Consider the following 21,215-nt stretch of genomic DNA (forward strand, 5'->3'; position numbering starts at 1 on the left):
AATTTTTAGATTTTAGAATTGTGTAAGTAATCCAGCTTTCAAATATAAGGCTAACATAATTTGAATATATTATACGTAATACATGGTTTTACTTTTTTATTTTAGAATCATAACTGGTGCAGAAAAAATTAATGACAAAATGCTTTAAATTCACAGTTAATGCTGTTATAACACATAATGATAATTAGTTATCTGCAGCAAAATAGACACATAATGTCATTAAATACTTTATGATACAGTCAATATTTATTTATTAGTGAAGAGATAAATTTAAAAATATGTAGTGGTACTATTAGAGATTATTTTAATATAGATTGCTAATGATTATCACTAACTTATACTACCATAAATGTGGTATCCTGAATAAATCATGATTAAAAGAATGCTAACACCAAAGGCAAAAATTTAATTCCAACCTCTTGAACCAATGAGATAAAGAATAAAAATAAATAAATTTGATAGTATAGTTAATATAAGGTGACAGAGTGAATATAAAATACCAGAAAGGAAAAAGAAATAATGGAAGGACAATTTCAATAGAACTACAAAGAGAAGCCTTGAAACCACATGCTCATAAGTGTGAAGAGTTGACTTTCAAATGTCAATTAACAAAAAGTACACTGATTTTATATTATATATCATAATTTAAGAATATTTGTCATAGAATTATATTCAACTCTATTTCTACATAATAAGCAAAAATATCTCAGTCTTACAATATAGCACACCTGATATTAAAGGAATCCTAACTAATTGCAAGGTAAATATACATTCAGTGGTAGATGGAATTATATGTCATTTGATAAAATATTATGTAAGATTTTTGTGTCTATCAATATAACTCGCTAGAACTCTTCAGTCCCTCGGTTGGCAAAACATATATAATTATCAAATCATTTAAAATATTTTTTAAATTAATTATTTAAAAAAGAAATTTATAAAAAAATCGCACCTGAACTCTAGCTTGAACTTTGAATGGCATTCCAGGAAAATACACCAGCATGGAACCACTGCCTACTTTGAGAACATCTATAGAATACCACTGCCTAGAGCCTGCTAGTAAAACTGAATTTGGGAGAGCACTGTGGACTAGACTTTGAGCCTGAACAGGGATGGCTCAGACTTCACTTGAATGAGAGCTCAGAGTCTGGGGAAAAAAAAAAGAGAGAAAATCAGAAGAAAGCCTGCCCAGCAGAAGCAGACAGCAAGGAAAAAAAAAAAAAAAAAAATGTCTCTCAAACTTGATTCTTAGTGGAGATGAAAATAAGTGCTTCCCTAGTAAGGGTTTGGCTTGTCATCAAATTCTTTGTATGTCTTGAAACATCAAGGTGAGAATTTTCTTTTAACTTGCAACTTCAAAGTGATAGGCTTGGGTATTTGGTAGAAGAAAACACAAGAGTTCCTGAAAAAAAAAACCGTGGTTTGAAACACCTGTTAAAATACAAAATTCAACTGAGTAAATTTGCAGATCTAATTGGCTTATTAAACAATTCATGTCAGGTAGAAAAGCTCATTTGCCAGAAAGATACTATGAGTGAGATATACGTGAAGCTTTGATAGTAAGGAGAGTGGGATAAGGAAAGGAAGTCATATGGAAGTCAAAAGAAGAAAGTTCATTGAAAGAAAGTAAAAGTTCAGGTGAAGTCTGAGCTTAGGCATTTTCCTTTGACTTGAACTTGTTGCTGGACAAGAAGAAAGTATTCTGTCTTCCTGCTGGGAAAGTAGAGCAATTGTCCTTCCTTTTTGGGAGAACTACATACATCTATTCCCACTGAGGCTACTGCCTGATTACTTCCTGTTTGGGGTAATTGAGGATAGATGGTAGGCCATGAGAGCTCCCTTTACAGGCCTTCCCAAATCCAATTTTAGTTAAGGTTTCCTTTTAATTTTCAGACAGGCTATACTTACTCTTGTAGAAAGATTTTAAAAGAGAACTCACAATAAAAGATGCTTCCATGGTGGCTCAGACACTAAAGAATCTGCCTGCAGTGCAGGAGACCCAGGTTCCAGCCTGAGGTTGGGAAGATCCCCTGGAGAAAGGAGTGGCTACCTGTTCCAGTATTCTTGCCTGGACAGAGGAGCCTGCTGGGCTACCATATTCTTGCCTGAAGAATGCCATGGACAGAAGAGCATGACTGGATGATAGTCCATGGGATAGCAAAAGAGCTGGACATGACTGAGAGACTTTCACACTTTCACAATAAAAAAAACCCAAGACAAGCAAACAAAAAGTTCAGCATAGTTGAGAATCTGGAGAAAGGGAAAAGACAATACACAGAATGGTAGAAGTCGATTATAAATCATGTATCTGATTAGGGATGTGTATCCAGAATACAAGAATTTAGAAAATTCTAGAATCAAAAGACAACTCAATTAAAAATGGGCAAATAATCTAAATAAATGTTTCCATAAAAGATATACAAATGGCCAATAAGTATGTAAAAAGATGCTGAACATGATTAGTATCAAGAGGAAACCCAAGTCAAATTCACAATAAGAAACCACATCACACCCACTGGGATGGCTATAATCCAATAGACAATTCCAAAGGTCAACAGGATGTAGAACAATTGGAACCCTAATACATAGCTGGTGAAACATAAAATGGTACAACACTTTTAAAGAAAATTCTGGCAGTTTTTCAAAATGTTAAGCATAGAGTTAACATATGACCTCGCAATTTTACTTCAAATATCAATGCAACATAAATGAAAACACATATGCACACAACAAACTGTAGACGAATGATTACAACAGCCTTAATCATAATAATAAAAAAGTTAAAACATCCCCAAGTGTTCACCAACTGATAAATGGATAAAACAAAATGTGCTATATCCACATTATAGAATATTACTTGGTGATTAAAAACCTCAGCTCTCAATTTCTCCCTGGGGAGGGAAAGAATCGATCCATGCACCTAACACCTCAACTTCTCAGAGGCTTCTCAAAGAACTAGAATCTATCTTATCAATCATTACTGAAAACAGAGATCCCTGAGAAATCTGTAATTATATAAAAAACCAATAAAAACAAAAACCAAAAACCACAACACAAGACACTGCATTTCCAGAGATATTTCATCTCTCTTGGACACTCTTTCCTCTCCCTTTGTCCTCTCTCTGCTCCTTTTTTTGTATCTGCATACATGCCTTTGTGGCACAGGCATCTCTGTGGGCATGGTTTCTTTGTCTCTACATCTTTTCTCCTATTTTTTCCACTATGTCTTTCCATTTTTTCGCTCTTTCCTCTTGTCTTTTCCAATTACGTTTCAGTCTGTCTTTCTGGGAATTTATATTATTATATTAATTTTACCCAAGCAAAATGACATACATTCAAAGTTATTTATTTGCAGCACAGATTATAATAGGAAAAAATAAATAACATTATTTTCATCTCTTTACCTCTTCTCCAACTTTTTATCTCCTACTGCATCTCTGGTTGAATTGGATATAAATTTGAATGAAAGTACATTTGATCATATATTGTATTCCTTTTGTAAAAGATGTTTGTTATTTTAATTTTAATGTGATGGATTTATTTCACTTCTTAAACAAAAAGCTGAATTAATATTTTACAATTAAGCATTTTTTCTTCCATATAACATTAATTTAGAAACTAAAAAGTCTTCGTTTTGCTATAGCTGAACACACGTTTAAAAAAGTGAATAACTATAAATATAAAAATCACAGTAGAATAATTCATTTGATACAGCATATCCCTAGAGAGACTATTCTACAAGACATCATGAAGTTCTCTTATTTAAGGAGAATTATTCCTGAAAAATATTTTGAGCATAATATATTCTCTGTCTAGCTCTTCTATACAGAGAAATGCAGGTAGTAACATATTTACCATTGATTTATTTTCACTATTTAACTTTTTATTAAACAACCATGCATTTTCATCACTTGTACGAATTGTATAATAAGATCTGAAATAATCTCCCTAGACTTTCTACTTTCATTATGCTTAATAAACGTATGTGCCATTCCATTATCACTGTCACTGATAAAATGTCAAATTCTAAATCCTAACAAGACCTGTGTGGCCCTAGATGGTACCTTTTTTGAACAGTTAATCCTTAAAATATTCTCATCTTTTCCTTTTTCTAATTTTAAATGACATTCTAATATTCCTACTGGAAGTACTCTGCAGGCTTAAAGTAGCTATAATACTCCAAACACCCCTTATTGTATTATAAGTTGTCGAACAGATTTAGAATTCATCATGTTTCACCACGAGAATATATATTTAAGGAAAAATTCTGGAATGATCAGTTAATCTCCTTTTCATCAGGAGGAAGATAATAGCCATTTGTTTGAGAGTAACACTGAACACCTGCTGAGGTGAAATTTTTGCTCAGTCTTTGTATTTGAAAGAAATTGAAAGGAAGAAGAAAACAGAAAACAATTCACACTGTAACTGTCGGACATTTGCTGCCTGAAAATGCATGATAATAGGATAATGTTGCAGGAACACAGAAAAGGTGAGATCTACATTCCAACAGCACTTTCTACCCTGCCCCTCAAATACACCTTCTGCCACATCCTCCTGGTGCTTAGTGTTACTTTAAAGAAAATAAAATCTCTATTTCCACTATTATAAAAAAGTATAAATGCCAGTAGCTTTAGAAGATGAATCATCTGAATTTAAATTGGGATATCATACAAATGATTTTTCCTCACGCTAAATCAGATATAAAGGAAGGAAGAATCAGAGTCCTAAGAGTCCCAGAAACTACACTGACTTCACAAGTTTGCAAATTTCTTGGATCCCACACTCAGTGGGCATGAGTGTTTTCTCTTGCATCCGGTCCTAACATACACAAACGTAAGGCTCCAAGTTAGGGATCTTAAAACAAGAAAGACTTGATTCACAAACCCTAGCTGAAATATTTAAGAAAACTTTACATGGGCACTTTCTTGAACATCCACAATCTTCTACCCTGAAATGATTCAGATTGAAGCCATCATCATCTTTGATGGAATAAACTCCAGGGCAATAACCAAAGATCTACTGACATAGTGTCCCCTTTATCATTTTTTTACCAGAATTTGTCTAATTACTGGATGTTTTAGTTCAGTCTAAGTAGATGTGAATTGGCTACTGAGAGTCTCGTTTGACCCCGTGGAACAGAAAGATGGGATATATTATTTCTCCTTTTTAGATTAAAAAAAGATTTTAAAGCACTAAATGACTTACCCAAGGTTATACAGTTACCAAACTATAGAAATAGTCACTTATATTAAATAGAATATCTTCAAATAATATTCATGATACTATATAAAATCTTGGAGTCTCAAAGGAAAATACAAATTTCCGTGATCTAATTTAACTATTCCATTTAATTTATAAGATACTGTGTGGGTGATTGTGCAATTGAATAAAATTTTACATAATCCTCAACTCTACTATCAATTATATATTTATTCTTCTGCCTGATCCACATTTCTTAAAGCTTGTAGTAATAGAAACAATATATTGTAATAAAATATAGAAATCAATACATTATCAGAAACCACATTGTCATATTTGAACTTTCATCTTGGCAAGGGTGGTATCAAGGAAATTAATTTTAGAGCACAAAGTCACTTCATATGTATCAGAATGAGTTAAAAACAGACAAAACATGTGAGAGAATGTGTGACTGAGTAACTAATGTGAGATTGAGACTGAGTAAATTTAAGAGGATAGAATTCAGGAGAAAAGGCCTAGCACAGAAGACCAAGTTAAGAATTTTCAGTCTATAGAAAATCCATTCTAAGTGAACACTTAGGAAGCACCTATCATGCTCCCTCTACCACGGAATGAGAAAAACAATCTATTATCTCAGAATTAATGAAAAAACAGGCATGGAACACGATGAAATAAAATACATATAAAGAAGAAGGTGAAAAATATTTAACACTGAAAGAATTTGGGCAAAAAGAGGGAAAAGAAAGAGAATGATAAGGAAGGAAGCAAGGAGGAAGGGGAAGCAAGAGGTATAACAAGCAAGAGAAATTGCAAGAAAAAAATAAAAGAATAAAATTGAAAATAAAAGAAGCTAAAGAAAATATAAAAAGAATAATTGAGAAAATGAATGTATTAAGGTATAATTAACAGGAGGAGAATGGGAAATCATAAAAAAAACAAGAACAGGAAATAAATGGGGAAAGATTAAAGAGTGAGATGCCAGGATGGTAATCAGGTCCCCAGAGGGGAGTTGATCTGACAGCAGCTGGAAACTTAGGCATGATCGGTATTGCTTGTGGATGGATGTTGCAGGTCTGCACTCTGAGAAAGAGGGAAAAGAGATAGACATCTCTACCCATGCATCTTCAGTGCCAGATGTGTTTTTGTACCAGTTGAAATAACAAGGAATATTAGAGATGATGAGAGCATTCAGATCTCTAATTTAGCCTACGCTGACAGTACTTCTTTGCTTTATAGGATTAGGACAAAAGCTTGTCCCTCTAAGATCCATTGTTTGGGGCTTTTTTTTTTTTTCATAATTCTTTTTTTTTTTTTTTTTTTTACAGAGAAACAGTCATCCTAGGCACATCTGTCCTTTATCTCTGTGAAGAACACAATTTGAGGATCACTGGAATAGAAGGTATGTACATGAGAATGGGAGAAGAGGAGTGAATTTAAAATATTAAGTGGTATAGATTTTCATTTGCTAATAACAAATAGGGGGTAGAGGTGGATGATAGAAAATAAAAGCAAAGGTAGAGTGGAAGAGCTTGTAACTCACAGTGATCCCTCTGTCCTGGAACTATTAACCTGAAATGCACAAAACGTAAGAACAGATAGAGGGAGCTGTTGACTTACTTTCCTAAGAGCAGCTTTCCACAGGCAGAATGAGGAATGAACGTGGAGACAAATCAGTGTTTAAGTGAATAAAAGAAAGAAAGAAGCTCCTAAATAATTTGAAGGTCACCAAAGATATTTTTTTTCTATTTCAATTTTCTTAGACTCACAATGTGTGAATATGTATTTTTATGCACAAATATGTGCCCATGAGTTATGTTTTGGTTGGTTTAGTCCCTTAGTTGTGTCTGACTCTTGCAACCCCACAGACTGTAGCCTGCGAGGCTCCTCTGTCCATAGGATTCTCCAGGCAAGAATATGGGAGTGGGTTGCCATTTCCTTCTCCAGGGGATCTTCCCAACCCAGGAATCGAACTCCAGTATTCTTGCTGGGAAAATCCCAGGGACAGAGGAGGCCTGCAGGCTACAGTCCATGGGGACACAAAGAGTCAGACACAACTAGAGCGATTGAGCACAGTGCAAATAATATTTATTGAGATATTAAAAACATATCATAAAATTTACCATTTAAACTGTATTATTCAGTGCTAAGTGTATTTAATGAGCTATGTGAGCATCAGCATGATATAATTTTAGAACATTTTCGTCACTCCCAAGAAATCTCATACTCATTAACAGTCACTCCAATCCCACTCCTATTCCTTGGCAACCACTCTTCTACTTTCTATATCTACAGATTTGCCTTGTCTGGACATTTTGCATAAAGTGAATTATACAACATGTGGTCCTTTATGACTGGTTCCTTTTATATAGCATAATGGTTTTGAGTTATATCCATGTTTTAATATATATCAGTACTCAATTCCTTTTTATTACTAAATTGCATTCCATTGTATGCATAGCATTTTTGAAAATCAACATTGTGTGTAATTAAAAATCAAGCGAAATATTGCTTTATGCCACATTGTAATATGTTGTTATAGTCAACAACCTTTCTTCTTTTATATCACTCATCTCAACAAATATGCACAGATATCATATATATGAATATTTATTTATAGAATGTTTCTACAGTTATAGTAATGTAAAACTTAGAAAGCAATCACAAATACTTTTAAAAATTCAAGCATGATTTATAATAATATATGGAGAACTTCCACTGTTTTTATGCACCCTAATGGATTATCTTGCTTATCCACTGAGATGAGCATATTCCATTTTGGAGACCACTATATAGACTAAACCTTAATTCTGGATGTCATGAACAGAATTCTTCTTTAGATCAGATTATAGCCCACAAAGACAAAGTATTTACATAAGCAAATAGTAATTATTTAAGCACCTAGATAAAATCATACAAGTTGATGGGGCCCTAATTAGTAACTTAATTGCCTGGAAATTCCCATGGACAGAGGAGCCTGGTTGGCTACAGTCCAGGGGGTTGCAAAGAATCAGACACAACTGAGCACACACACACAATCTGTTTAAACTGAAGAACACATACCTTTCCTCCCCTATCACTTACTAATTAGAATAAAAAAGACAAGTCATTGCAAATTTAAAATCTTAACTGAAACTGCTCTATTTTTTCTCATCTGTTAAATGATATATTAGACTACATGTTCTATACGGTCATTTCCAGATCTCGCTTTGATTTTATTAGTTGAGATAGTCAAAATATTTTGTATATTAGCATAAGCTTTACACTACAAGAAAATATTTGTGGGGATAGCATTTGGCTATCATCCTGAGATCTGAGGGAAAAGTAGACTGTGGATATATATGGTGAGCAAGTGAGACTGGACTAGTATTAATTAGGATTTAAGAACAGGGTGTGGAACACATGCAGGATTGGGGACCAGTCAGAGGTGTAAGTAGGGGAATGTGTGCTAAGTTGCTGAGTCATGTCTGACTCTTTGTGACCCCGTGGATTGTAGCTCCTCTGTTCATGGAATTATCCAGGCAAGAATGCTGGAGTGGGTTGCCATTACCTCCTCCAGGGGATCTTTGTGATCCAGGGATCGAACTTGCATCTCCAGTATTTCCTGCATTGGCAGGTGAATTCTTTCCCACTGAGTCACCTGGGATGCCCCAACTAGGGGAATCCTTCTAAGTTAGATGTAATGCAGTGTACTTGCTGAGATCCAGGTGACTAAACGGAGTAAGGTTGCACAAGGGCACCAAAGCAAAACACTGTAATGGAACTAATAAGGCACAAATTCTGAAAAGAAGGCACATAGCTGCAAGTCAGGAACTGGGAATTCTACAGGAACTGGAGGAAAGAAGCATCTGCAAAATATCTTTGGAGATGAAGAAGGGGACCAAAACTCAGCAACGAATGTAAGCTTTAGAGACAGTGCACCACGGACAACAAGACCAACAACCTGACAACCTTAACAATGACTAGTTTTGCTTTAATCAGGAAATTTCTAGTACACTTCAAGCAAAATAGCTTAGGAACACAATTACACAGAAACACACGCTTAAATAGGAATGCAAGTGTGGCCATAAGATCAGTGTCTTGGAGAGTCAGGAAAATGAAAGGTAGAAAGCTTAACTGAAAACACAGGAGAGCTATGATGCATAAACTGCATTCCGCTGGCAAAGTGCTGGATGTGGAAAATATTAGTTTTATTTGGAGAAGAGCTAGGGGATAGATGAAAAGGTGGTTATAACAGATGGTATTCTGCTCTTTGTTATTCCACAGACTGAGGACTGATGGAGAGGGAGAACAGCACTGAGGTGACAGAATTCATCCTACTTGGTCTGACCCAATCTCAAGATGTTCAACTCCTGGTCTTCACACTAGTCTTAATTTTCTACCTCATCATCCTCCCTGGAAATTTCCTCATCATTCTCACCATCAGGTCAGACCCTGGCCTCACAGCCCCCCTCTACTTCTTCCTGGGCAACCTGGCATTCCTGGATGCATCCTACTCCTTCATTGTGGCTCCCAGGATGCTGGTGGACTTCCTCTCTGAGAAGAAGGTGATTTCCTATAGAGGCTGCATCACTCAGCTCTTTTTCTTGCACTTTCTCGGGGCAGGGGAGATGTTCCTTCTTGTCGTCATGGCCTTTGACCGCTACATTGCCATCTGTCGTCCTTTACACTATTCTACTGTCATGAACCCTAGAGCCTGCTACGCCTTGCTGCTGGCTCTGTGGCTTGGGGGGTTTACTCATTCCATTGTTCAAGTGGCTCTTATTATCCACTTGCCCTTCTGTGGTCCAAACCGACTGGACAACTTCTTCTGCGACGTGCCGCAGGTCATCAAGCTGGCTTGCACTGACACCTTTGTGGTGGAGCTCCTGATGGTCTCCAACAGTGGCCTGCTCACCCTCCTGTGCTTTCTGGGGCTTCTGGCCTCCTATGCAGTCATCCTCTGCCATGTAAAGGGGCACTCCTCTGAAGGGAAGAGCAAGGCTCTGTCCACATGCTCCACACACATCATCATCGTGTTTCTCATGTTTGGACCTGCCGTCTTCATCTACACCCGCCCCTTCAGAGCCTTCCCAGCTGACAAAGTGGTTTCTCTCTTTCACACTGTAATCTTTCCTTTGATGAACCCTGTGATTTATACCCTTCGCAATCAGGAAGTAAAAGCTTCCATGAGGAAGTTGTTGAGTCATCACATGGTTTGCTGAATACAATGGAAAGACTGGAAAACCAAGGAAGGGAGTAAGTTCATTTGGAATTAAATATTTATTCATTAATGCACCGAATCAATCAATCATTTAGCAAATAATGTATTTATTCAACACTTTCAGGTTTCAGGCATTATTCTAAGTATATGAATGGGACAGGTAAGATTCCAGATCTGCTGTGACTATATTTGAGTAGATAAAGATAGGTTACACTATTAAACTGAAAAAAAGACACAATGTCTGAAAGAGATAATGCTCTGAAGCAAATTAAAAATAATGTCATGTTAGAGTTTGAGAGATGGTAGTTACTTTATTTTTGGTTGTTAAGCAAGATATTGAGTGGTATTTAGCTGATATCCAGATGATTTGAAAGAACAACCATGCAATAACCATAGGAACTGAATATTCTAGGCAGAGAGGATGACTAATACAAGGACACAAAGATCTTATAAGCTTGATATATTTGAAAATCATAAAGAAAAATAGACTAGCTATAGCATAGTTAGTGTGAAAGTGGAAGAAATTGAAGCTAGAGAGATTGGTACAAGAAAATCACATATTTTAGGTGATAAAAAAATGTTCAATCTATTCATTTTTCAAAGAGATGCCAAAAAAGGTATTAAGTAAAAGAGTGACTAATGTTTCCTATTTGATTTAAAGCAGGATTCTCGAGATTTTAAATAAAGGGTTTTGCGTAGTAAAATATCATTAAGTACAAAGTATCATGCTGTTACATAATCTTAATGGACACTTAAAGATGTAGTTGTTTGTTCCTAATTTGGTGGAGTGAGGTAAAGAAAGCTGTTATATCCTATGGAAAATGGTCATGAAAGAGTTTAACTTCATATTTCAAAGTTTTGGAGAGTTTTGTGGTTATTTGTAATGGTTATTTTTTAAATCTTAGAAAGGAATATGAGTTCACTCAAAAATCTTTTCACTTAATGCAATAATGATAGGTATTTGGTATATCAGTCATTATTTGGTTACAGATAACTAAACTTTTCTGGTTATTTTTTAAATAAGGTAATATAAGGCATTAGGTGCTTACAAAATCATGGAATGTGCTGTAAAGGTATATTTTGGTATGGTTCTCAGTGATAATCCCAAAACATTGCCAACAAATTGATATATAAAACAAGTTACTGGCCTCATAGCAATTATAAAGCTGGGGGATATAGAAGCAGATTGTCAACTATATTGATACATGTAAATAAGTACACAGTGAAAATTGACTGTACAAAAAATAGTAGCTACCTCATGGGACTTACATATATGACATATGTACTTACATGTATAAATGCAGGACAATAGTGAAAAATGAAAGATCACTTATATTTAATGATATTGATATGGTTAGATTAAAACTTGTTTTCTTGCCAGATGTTTTGTATTACTCTATTTTTTCTTTCTTTTGGTTTAATTGAAAAAGGCAAAGAAATGAGGGCTTCCTTGGCAGCATTCAGATGGTAAAGAATCTGCCTGCAATGTGGGAGAATGCATTCGATCCCTGGGTGGGGAAGAGAGATCCTTTGGAGAAAGGAATGGTAACCCACTGCAGTATTCTTGCCTGGAGAATTCCATGGACAGAGGAGCCTGGGGTCTGGAGGGCTACTGTCTCTGGGGTTGCAAAGAGTCAGACTGAGTTACTAACACACACACATAAACACACACACACACACACACGGAAATGAATTCTCTCCTATAGCTTACAGAAAGAAATGCAACTCTGCCAACACTATGAATTTAACCCAATGAGACTGCATCAGACTTCTGACCTAAAAATAGTGAGATAATAAATTACGGCTATTTTAAGTCACTAAGTTTGTGGTAATTTTTTATAGCAGCAGGAGGCAACCAGCACATCACATTTTAGTTAAACAATGACGTATTACTTTTCCTTTTCTGTCCTGTTACTTTTAATCTATGTATCTTTATTTTAATGATGGCTCCTTGTCTGTAACATATATTTTATCCAATATGATAATCTCTGTGTTTAATTGGGTTATTAAGCCATTTATATATATCATGATTATAGGTACAGTTTGGTTAAAACTGACAAAACATTCTATTTTATATTTGTTTCACCCATTTTTTCTGATTTTATCCTTCTTGTTTTTAGGGAAATTTTTAAGTATTTTCTATTATTAATTTATATTTATTCATATTAATAATGTTGACTTAGTAATCTTTTTCCTGTGATTTTTAGTGGTTAATCTAGGGCTATAAATATATATCGTACATCTTATCATTGTCTAATTTTGAAATTATATATTTCTGGGTGTAATATAAGAAAGTTACTGCATTTGCATATAGGGTTATCATTACCATCTTTATAAATTCCATATATATCTGTTAGTATGCTGTAATGTTCTTTATCTTTCTGGCTTACTTCACTCTGTATAAGGGGCTCCAGTTTCATCCATCTCATTAGGATTGATTCAAATGAATTCTTTTTAACGGCTGTGTAATGAGACACAGAAATACAGAACAGACTTTTGAACTCTGTGGGAGAATGTGAGGGTGGGATATTTCAAAAGAACAGCATGTATACTATCTATGGAGAAACAGATCACCAGTCCAGGTGGGATGCATGAGACAAGTGCTCGGGCCTGGTGCACTGGGAAGACCCAGAGGAATCAGGTGGAGAGGGAGGTGGGAGGGGGGATCAGGATGGGGAATGCGTGTAAATCTATGCCTGATTCATATCAATGGATGACAAAACCCACTGAAATGTTGTGAAGTAATTAGCCTCCAACTAATAAAAAAAAAAAAGAAAGAAAGTTACTGCAGTATACTTCCATTTACCTCCTCCCTGCTTTTATATTTGTGTTGTATATTCAGTGTCTACTATTTTCTTACTGAGCTAACACATTCAACAACACATTATTATTACTTTTGCTTTGCAAAAGTATTTATTTTTTAAAGAGACATATAATAAAAATTATCTTCTATTCTCTCCATGTTTTAGTTCTATTGGTAATTTCAAGTGCACTAATCTTTTTTCTGCAATGTCATCTCTGTCATTAATACCAGTCAATGGCATTTTCATCTCACAAATAGAATAGTTCAATCCCATGTTTCAATTTGGACTTTTTTAATATCCTCCATGACTCAACCATTTATACTGTAGTACTACTGCTTCTCTTGATGACCAAGATAAATTACTCTTTATCAGGCTGTGGCACCTTTCCTTGCCTTTTGAGTCTTTGGAAAAGGAAAATGTAGTTACTGAGTGGCAGCAATAGGTTGAAGTAAAGAGAAATCTTAATGCATCTTCTGGTGAAAGCATGTCCAGAACTTCCAGAACTACAGAGTCTAAAGTTGTGGGAGGAAAAAAATACAAATTCTACAGATTCTTCCTATAAGGGGAACTTAGGACAAAATGACTTATAATAATCACTGGTTAAGAGTGTATATTAGAGAATGCTATCCCAAGACAGCAGGATGCAATATAAAAATGGATGGTTCAAATGTGATAGCAAAAAAAAAAAAGTGATAGCAAATGATTACTCTGATGCTCTACCAGCCAGCACAGTACCTTCTCTGTTATGCAGTAAATGATAAGGCCAGTAGATATCTGCTCAATGGTTAACTCTTGAATCTCTTTTGCTGAAAACTAAGCTTAACTAACTAACATATCATAATAAAACTCTTCTTACATTGAACATTTCATACGTCCTTAAGAGTCTGTTATCATCCCAGTCATTGTGCCACTTAAGTAATCAAATTAATTCTGTTTAAAATGCTTATTAACATTATTTAACTATAAATAATTACAGTGTCTCATGTTAGCATTAAACACTTTTCCAAATTAGACCTGAGAAAACATAGGGTTCAGTTCAGTTCAATCGCTCAGTCATGTCCGACTCTTTGCGACCCTGTGAAGCTCAGCACGCCAGGCCTCCCTGTCCATCAGCAACTCCCGGAGTTTACCCAAACTCACGTCCATTGAGTTGGTGATGCCATCCAACCATCTTATCCTCTGTCGCCCCCTTCTCCTGCCTTCAGTCTTTCCCAGCATCAGGGTCTTTTCAAATGAGTCAGCTCTTCGCATCAGGTGGCCAAAGGATTGGAGTTTCAGCTTCAACATCAGTCCTTCCAATGAACATCCAGGATTGAACTCCTTTAGGATGGACTGGTTGGATCTCCTTGCAGTCCAAGGGACTCTCAAGAATCTTCTCTAACATCACAGTTCAAAAGCATCAATTCTTTGGAACTCAGTTTTCTTTATAGTCCAACTCTCACATCCATACATGACTACTGGAAAAACCATAGCCTCGACTAGATGGGCCTTTGTTGACAAAGTAATGTCTCTGCTTTTTAATATGCTGTCTAGGTTGGTCATAACTTTCCTCCCAAGGAGTAAGCATCTTTTAATTTAATGGCTGTAATCACCATCTGCAGTGATTTTGGAGCCCCCAAAAATAAACTCTGACACTGTTTCCACTGTTTCCCCATCTATTTGCCATGAAGTGATGGAACCAGATGCCATGATCTTAGTTTTCTGAATGTTGAGCTTTAAGTCAATGTTTTCACTCTCCTCTTTCACTTTCATCAAGAGGGTTTTTAGTTCTTCCTCACTTTCCACCGTAAGGGTGGTGTCATCTGTATATCTGAGGTTATTGATATTTTTCCTGGCAATCTTGTTTCCAGCTGGTATTTCTTCCGGCCCAGCATATCTCATGATGTACTCTGCATATAAGTTAAATAAGCAGGGAGACAATATACAGCCTTGACATACTCCTTTTCCTATTTGGAAGCAGTCTGTTGCACATCCACTTCTAACTATTGCTTCCTGACCTGCATACAGGTTTCTCAAGAGGCAGGTCAGGTGGTCTGTTATTCCCATCTCTTTCAGAATTTTCCACAGTTTATTGTGATCCACAGAGTCAAAGGCTTTGGCATAGTCAATAAAGCAGAAATAGATGTTTTTCTGGAACTCTCTTGCTTTTTTGATGATCCAGCGGATATTGGCAATTTGACCTCTGGTTCCTCTGCCTTTTCTAAATCCAGCTTGAACATCTGGAAGTTCATGGCTCACATATTGCTGAAGCCTGGCTTGGAGAATTTTGAGCATTACTTTACTAGCATGTGAGATGACTGTAATTCTGTGGTAGTTTGAGATTCTTTGGCATTGCCTTTCTTAGGGTTTGGAATGAAAACTGAACTTTTCCAGTCCTGTGGCCACTGCTGAGTTTTCCAAATTTGCTGGCATATTGAGTGCAGCACTTTCACAGCATCATCTTTCAGGATTTGAAACAACTCAACTGGAATTCCATCACCTCCACTAGCTTTGTTCATAGTGATGTTTCCTAAGAGCACTTGACTTCACATTCCAGGATGTCTGGCTCTTGGTGAGTGATCACACCATTGTGATTATCTGGGTAATGAATATCTTTTTTGTACAGTTCTTCTGTGTATTCTTGTCACCTCTTCTTAATATCTTCTGCTTCTGTTAGGTCCATACAATTACTGTCCTTTATTGAGCCTATCTTTGCATGAAATGTTCCCTTGGTATCTATAATTTTCTTGAAGAGATCTCTAGTCTTTCCCAGTCTATTTCTTTGCATTGATTGCCGAGGACGGCTTTCTTATCTCTCCTTGCTATCTTTGGAACTCTACATTCAGATGCATATATCTTTCCTTTTCTTCTTTGCTTTTTGCTTCTCTTCTTTTCACAGCTATTTGTAAGGCCTCCTCAGACAGCCATTTTTGCCTTTTTGCATTTCTTTTTCTTGGGAATGGTCTCGATCTCTGTCTCCTGTACAATGTCATGAACTTCCGTCTATAGTTCATCAGGCACTGTGTCTACAGATCTAGTCCCTTAAATCTATTTGTTACTTCCACTGTATAATCATAAGGGATTTGATTTAGGTCATACCTGAGTGGTCTAGTGGTTTTCCCCACTTTCTTTAAATTAAGTCTGAATTTGGCAATAAGGAGTTCATGATCTAAGCCACAGTCATCTCTGGGTCTTGTTTTTGCTGACTGTATAGAGCTTCTCCTTATTTGGCTGCAAAGAATATAATCAATCTGATTTTGGTGTTGGCCATCTGGTGATGTCCATGTGTAGAGTCTTCTCTTGTGTTGTTGAAAGAGGGTGTTTGCTATGACTAGTGTGTTCTCTTGGCAAACTCTATTCGCCTTTGCCCTGCTTCATTCTGTACTCCAAGGCCAAATTTGCCTGTTATTCCAGGTGTTTCTTGACTTCCTACTTTTGCATTCCAGTCCCCTATAATGAAAAGGACATCTTTTTTGGGTGTTAATTCTAGAAGGTCTTGTAGATCTTCATAGAACCATTCAACTTCAGCTTCTTCAGCATTACTGGTCGGGGCATAGACTTGGATTATATAGGGTTAGCAAGAGGAAAAGAGCATAACTTTTTGATCAGTCAGCCCTTATAGGGAATTTCCACCAAGTAGCCTCATGATACTATTGTTTTATTTCATGCTGTTTACCAATTCTAATTACAAGGGAGGCTGTACATGTCTCTAAATGAATTCAGGTATCAATTACATATGAAGAACAGGAGAAGGCCACACAGCAGATAATAGCAGTCTCTGCTACATGGTCTACGATCATGGCTAAACTAGACACTGGTGAGGAAAATAGTGGAGTTGGGATTGACCTTGGTTAGTGAGATGCGGCTTTTTATAGAGTTTGAGGCTTCATGGAAGTACATAGGCAACTAATCCCAAGAAAATGAGGTGTCATTATCAAGAAAAAAGAAAGTCATGGTTGGGAAGCGAACAAGTTTTGCCCATAGCAGTTATTGTCACTGCTACTCAGTATTGCTAGAAAATTTTAGTTAACAGGATAAGTAATAGAAAAAGTATTAATGTTTGGAGATCATTTATCATTAACCTAACACAAAGAGAAAGTAGTAGAAAAATTATTAGAAATGAGATGTAAGCAATGATACCATTTACCACCTACATATGGAAAACAAAAACAGTAACAGTAAGATCAATCATGTTAGGGGAAAACTTAATAGTAAGTGTAGCACCCAAGTACAAAATGTGCAAAATTAGATTTAACAAATAGTGTTACCAAAAAATGTGTTGAAAAAACAAATGTGACAAAATTTTGCTGTGCCATGATAGTAAATATTTAAAGGCATGTAAGAATTTCTTAGAAGACTCAAATTTGTAATTTTCTTAATTTTTTCTACATTTTTTTAAGTTTAATATTGTGATATCAAAATGACTAGCAGAACTTGTTTTAATTTTAGAAAATAAATCAATTTAATTTAGAATAAGAAAGATATAAAAACATACAAGAACCCTTTGAATGAATTAAGCAATGAGAAAGGACAAGATCTTTCTAACACTAAAATATACCATCAAACATAAAGAGTAAAAATAAAGTGTGTAGGACCTCCTCAAAAGTTAACAGCCAAGACAAGGAAGAAAATGAGCAGACGCCCGCCCCCGCCCCCCCCCCGGAAAAAAAAAGCATAACAAATTGTTAGTGGAGTAATTATGTCTTTGGAATGATGGAAAATTTCCTCATATCATTTCTCAAAAAAATTTTAACAGATTTCAGTTTAAATGTGACATTTTCAACCTTAATAAAATTTGCAGTTAAAGTCACCTAGAACATATATATATTTGCCTAAATATAACATTTCTTAATGCTTATTTTAGAAATTAAACTACAACAAAAGAAAAAAAACTATATGAAAATCCCACAATTTACAACTAGTGACAGCTTCCAAACCCCCGTTGATTATCTATTGTAGCCTTTAAAGAATTGTCAATTTGAGAATTGAAAAATGGTGTCTCAATTTCTGTAATGGCAAAAGTCTCTTTTAACAAGCCCAGTTACTTTTTACTGCCAGTCTCTGAGGACTCTGAAACAATCAAGTGAGTTTTCTCCTTTATACCTCCTATTAAGGGATACATTTATATACTGAGCAGTTTGAAGTCCAGAGCAGAAAATAAAATCACTGGATAATAACTGAGCATTCAGGATCTCATAGTGATGTTACTTCTAAAGCACAAGTGCACCCGGTAGGTTACATAAGCCTGATGTGTTACTCTACCTATATATCACATCTATCATGTTAGTTCATTTATGATATAAATGTGTCTATAAATGATAAAATTCAAATGCCAAAATAATACTGAGGTGAGTGTCGAAGAGTGAAATTGCACTGGAAAAAAAGCTTATTTTTATATAAGTGGAAAAAATATGAAAATCACTCTAATCATGTTTACTGGGAATTAAGGCAGCAACTCAGGCCAAAGAAATTCTTCTTAGAGAAAGGGGTATGTTTTCAAGATATTTTAATTGCTTGGCTATCTTGATCAGGTTAAATGACTTTATTCTTTGAGCTACTACATAATATAGAGGAATTTGAATATTTGTTTCTAGGGATAAAATTATTTTTAAAGGGAGATAGATAACAAAACTGCAAGGATAAAATGCCTAATTCATGGCTTGGTCAATCACAGAGTTTCAACACATACAAAATATTGATGCTTTCATTACACTTGTTCAGAATTATGGAGAGGAATATATGACAAACTTTCCAGTGACAGCAGTCTGAAAATTGCCATATATTTAAACAAACATAGTTTTTCCAGTAATGTATGGATGTGAGAGTTGGAGTATAAAGAAACTGAGTTCCAAAGAATTGATGCTTTTGAACTGTGATGTTGGAGAAGACTCTTGAGAGTCCCTAGGACTGCAAGGAGATCCAACCAGTCCATCCTAAAGGAGATCAGTCCTGGGGGTGCATTGGAAGCACTGCTGTTGAAGCTGAAACTCCAATACTTTGGCCACCTGATGTGAAGAGCTGACTCATTTGAAAAGACCCTGATGCTGGGAAAGATTGAGGGCAGGAGGAGAAGGGGACGACAGAGGATGAGATGGTTGGATGGCATCACCAACTCAAAGGACATGAGTTTGGGTAGATTCCAGGGGCTGGTGATGGACAGGGAGGCCTGGCATGCTGAGATTCATGGGGTCACAAAGATCCAGTGGTTATAGCTTAGATAAAATCATTGTCTTGCATTAAGAGTACAAGGCACATAGAAGAAATGTTGAATCATATATCAAAGATTTCCATTTTCTATCTTACTAACATGTGAAAGAAAGAAGCTTCTATGCTACTCTGAGTAATGGTGTCAAACATAATGGTTAGAGTATGGCCATTTATCAAATGTGTGTCCTACTGATAGTAATCTGACATACCTAAGTGCATATAATGTTCATTATGGCCAACTGGATATGCTGTCTCTAAAAACTATACTGTGTGATTAACAGGTTGGAGGTCCACAAATAATCAAATATATCCTATTTTATTCTCTCATTTTGGCATTAGCTCTGACTCTAGGCTCTGAAGAAGGCAATAAAAGCACTAGAGATGATCATTGAGCGTGTAATTAAACTTGAATAATAGAGCTAAAATCAGATAAACAGCGGAGGCAATGAGATAAGTGAATTTTTGTAGATGAAATATTTACTTTTCCTCTTATTATTTATTTTTTTTAAATAATTTAGCTGAGCAGAGTCCACCTCAATCAGCACCACATATCTATTTCTGTCTATCCTTGACAAAGTTAAAGGTTAAAGGAAACTTAAGGAAAATCAATGAGAGGAAACAGGTCCAAAGTGAGAAGTAACAATCCAAAGATGCTACTCTGTTCAAATAGCTCATCATACTTTTAGTTTCTTTGTTTAGATGCACAATGGGAAACAATTCAGTCACCCTGCTCCTTACATCTCTTTGAGTGAAAAGTTGACCAGGACTACCTTAGTTACATCACTAGCTCATGCTCTTAGTGACAGTATTTTTGGTATTTCTACACACTCATTGCATTTATGAAAATATGTGAATTAAAAGCAAATATCAGATAAAAATGGTCATGGATTTTGCAACACTTGCCTGCCAATGCAGGAGTTACAATTGATATCCCTGGGTCAGAAAGATGCTCTGGAGGAAGACAAAGCAACCCACTCCAGAATTCTTGCCTGGCAGGCTACAGTCCACAGGGTCGCACAGAGTTCAACACAACTGAAGTGACAGCATGCAGCATGCAGGGTAAGAATGCACAGATAGAATATATTTATTTGCATAGCCAGATAAAGGGAAGAGTTAGGAAAACAGGTGAAATGAGAATCTGCACTTTTGAGAGTTAATCTGGTGTTTCAGGTGTAAATGAATAGGGTTTGATCTCAGTAAACCATGGAGCTCTCTCAATACTTAACTTTCTATCAACAATACATGTCATTAATCAATCTACTTCAGGAAGCATAATGCACATAATGTGATTTTGGCAATAGTTTTTTATTTATTTTATAGAGTTATTTACTATCCTCATAATGTTTATGGGATGAGTAGACCAGTAGTGATGAATTCTCTTTCATTTCTGATTTTGTAAAATTGCGTCTTCTCTTTTCTTCTCACCCTATTTAGAGTATCATTGGTTTTAATCTTTTTTTTTAAACAACAGGGTCTCAGTTAACTGGTTTCCTTTGTTATCTTTCTCTGAATTTCACATTTAATTTTTGCTATAATTTTTGTTATTTATTTTCTTCATGTTGCTTTAGTCTTGAATTGGTCTTCATAATATCTTTTTTAGTAAGGTAAACTTATTACTGCATACTGAGGATATCATAATGTACTTCTTGAGATTCACAAAAGATAAAAATCTACCTCCAGGAGGTTTTGAAAACTCTCCTTTGTCACTCTAATAGTTAAGTGTTTCTACACCATGTGATCTGGAGCTGAACATGAAAGGAGACACGTCTTCTGTCTAACTGAACTTGCCTTGCACTAACCATGTGAATAATTCATTTAATTTGGTC

At 35.7% G+C, this 21,215-nt stretch overlaps 1 protein-coding gene across 1 annotated transcript; it reads left to right on the plus strand.

The window, feature by feature from the left end:
* The first annotated feature begins 9,473 nt into the window (after positions 1–9,473).
* LOC122444132 (olfactory receptor 4N5) lies at positions 9,474–10,400 on the plus strand. The gene has a single exon (XM_043472934.1). The coding sequence runs from the start codon at positions 9,474–9,476 to the stop codon at positions 10,398–10,400; it is 927 nt and encodes a 308-aa protein (XP_043328869.1).
* Positions 10,401–21,215: the final 10,815 nt, after the last annotated feature.

Source organism: Cervus canadensis, chromosome 6 (genome assembly GCF_019320065.1).
Source record: "Cervus canadensis isolate Bull #8, Minnesota chromosome 6, ASM1932006v1, whole genome shotgun sequence".
Lineage (NCBI taxonomy): Eukaryota > Metazoa > Chordata > Mammalia > Artiodactyla > Cervidae > Cervus > Cervus canadensis.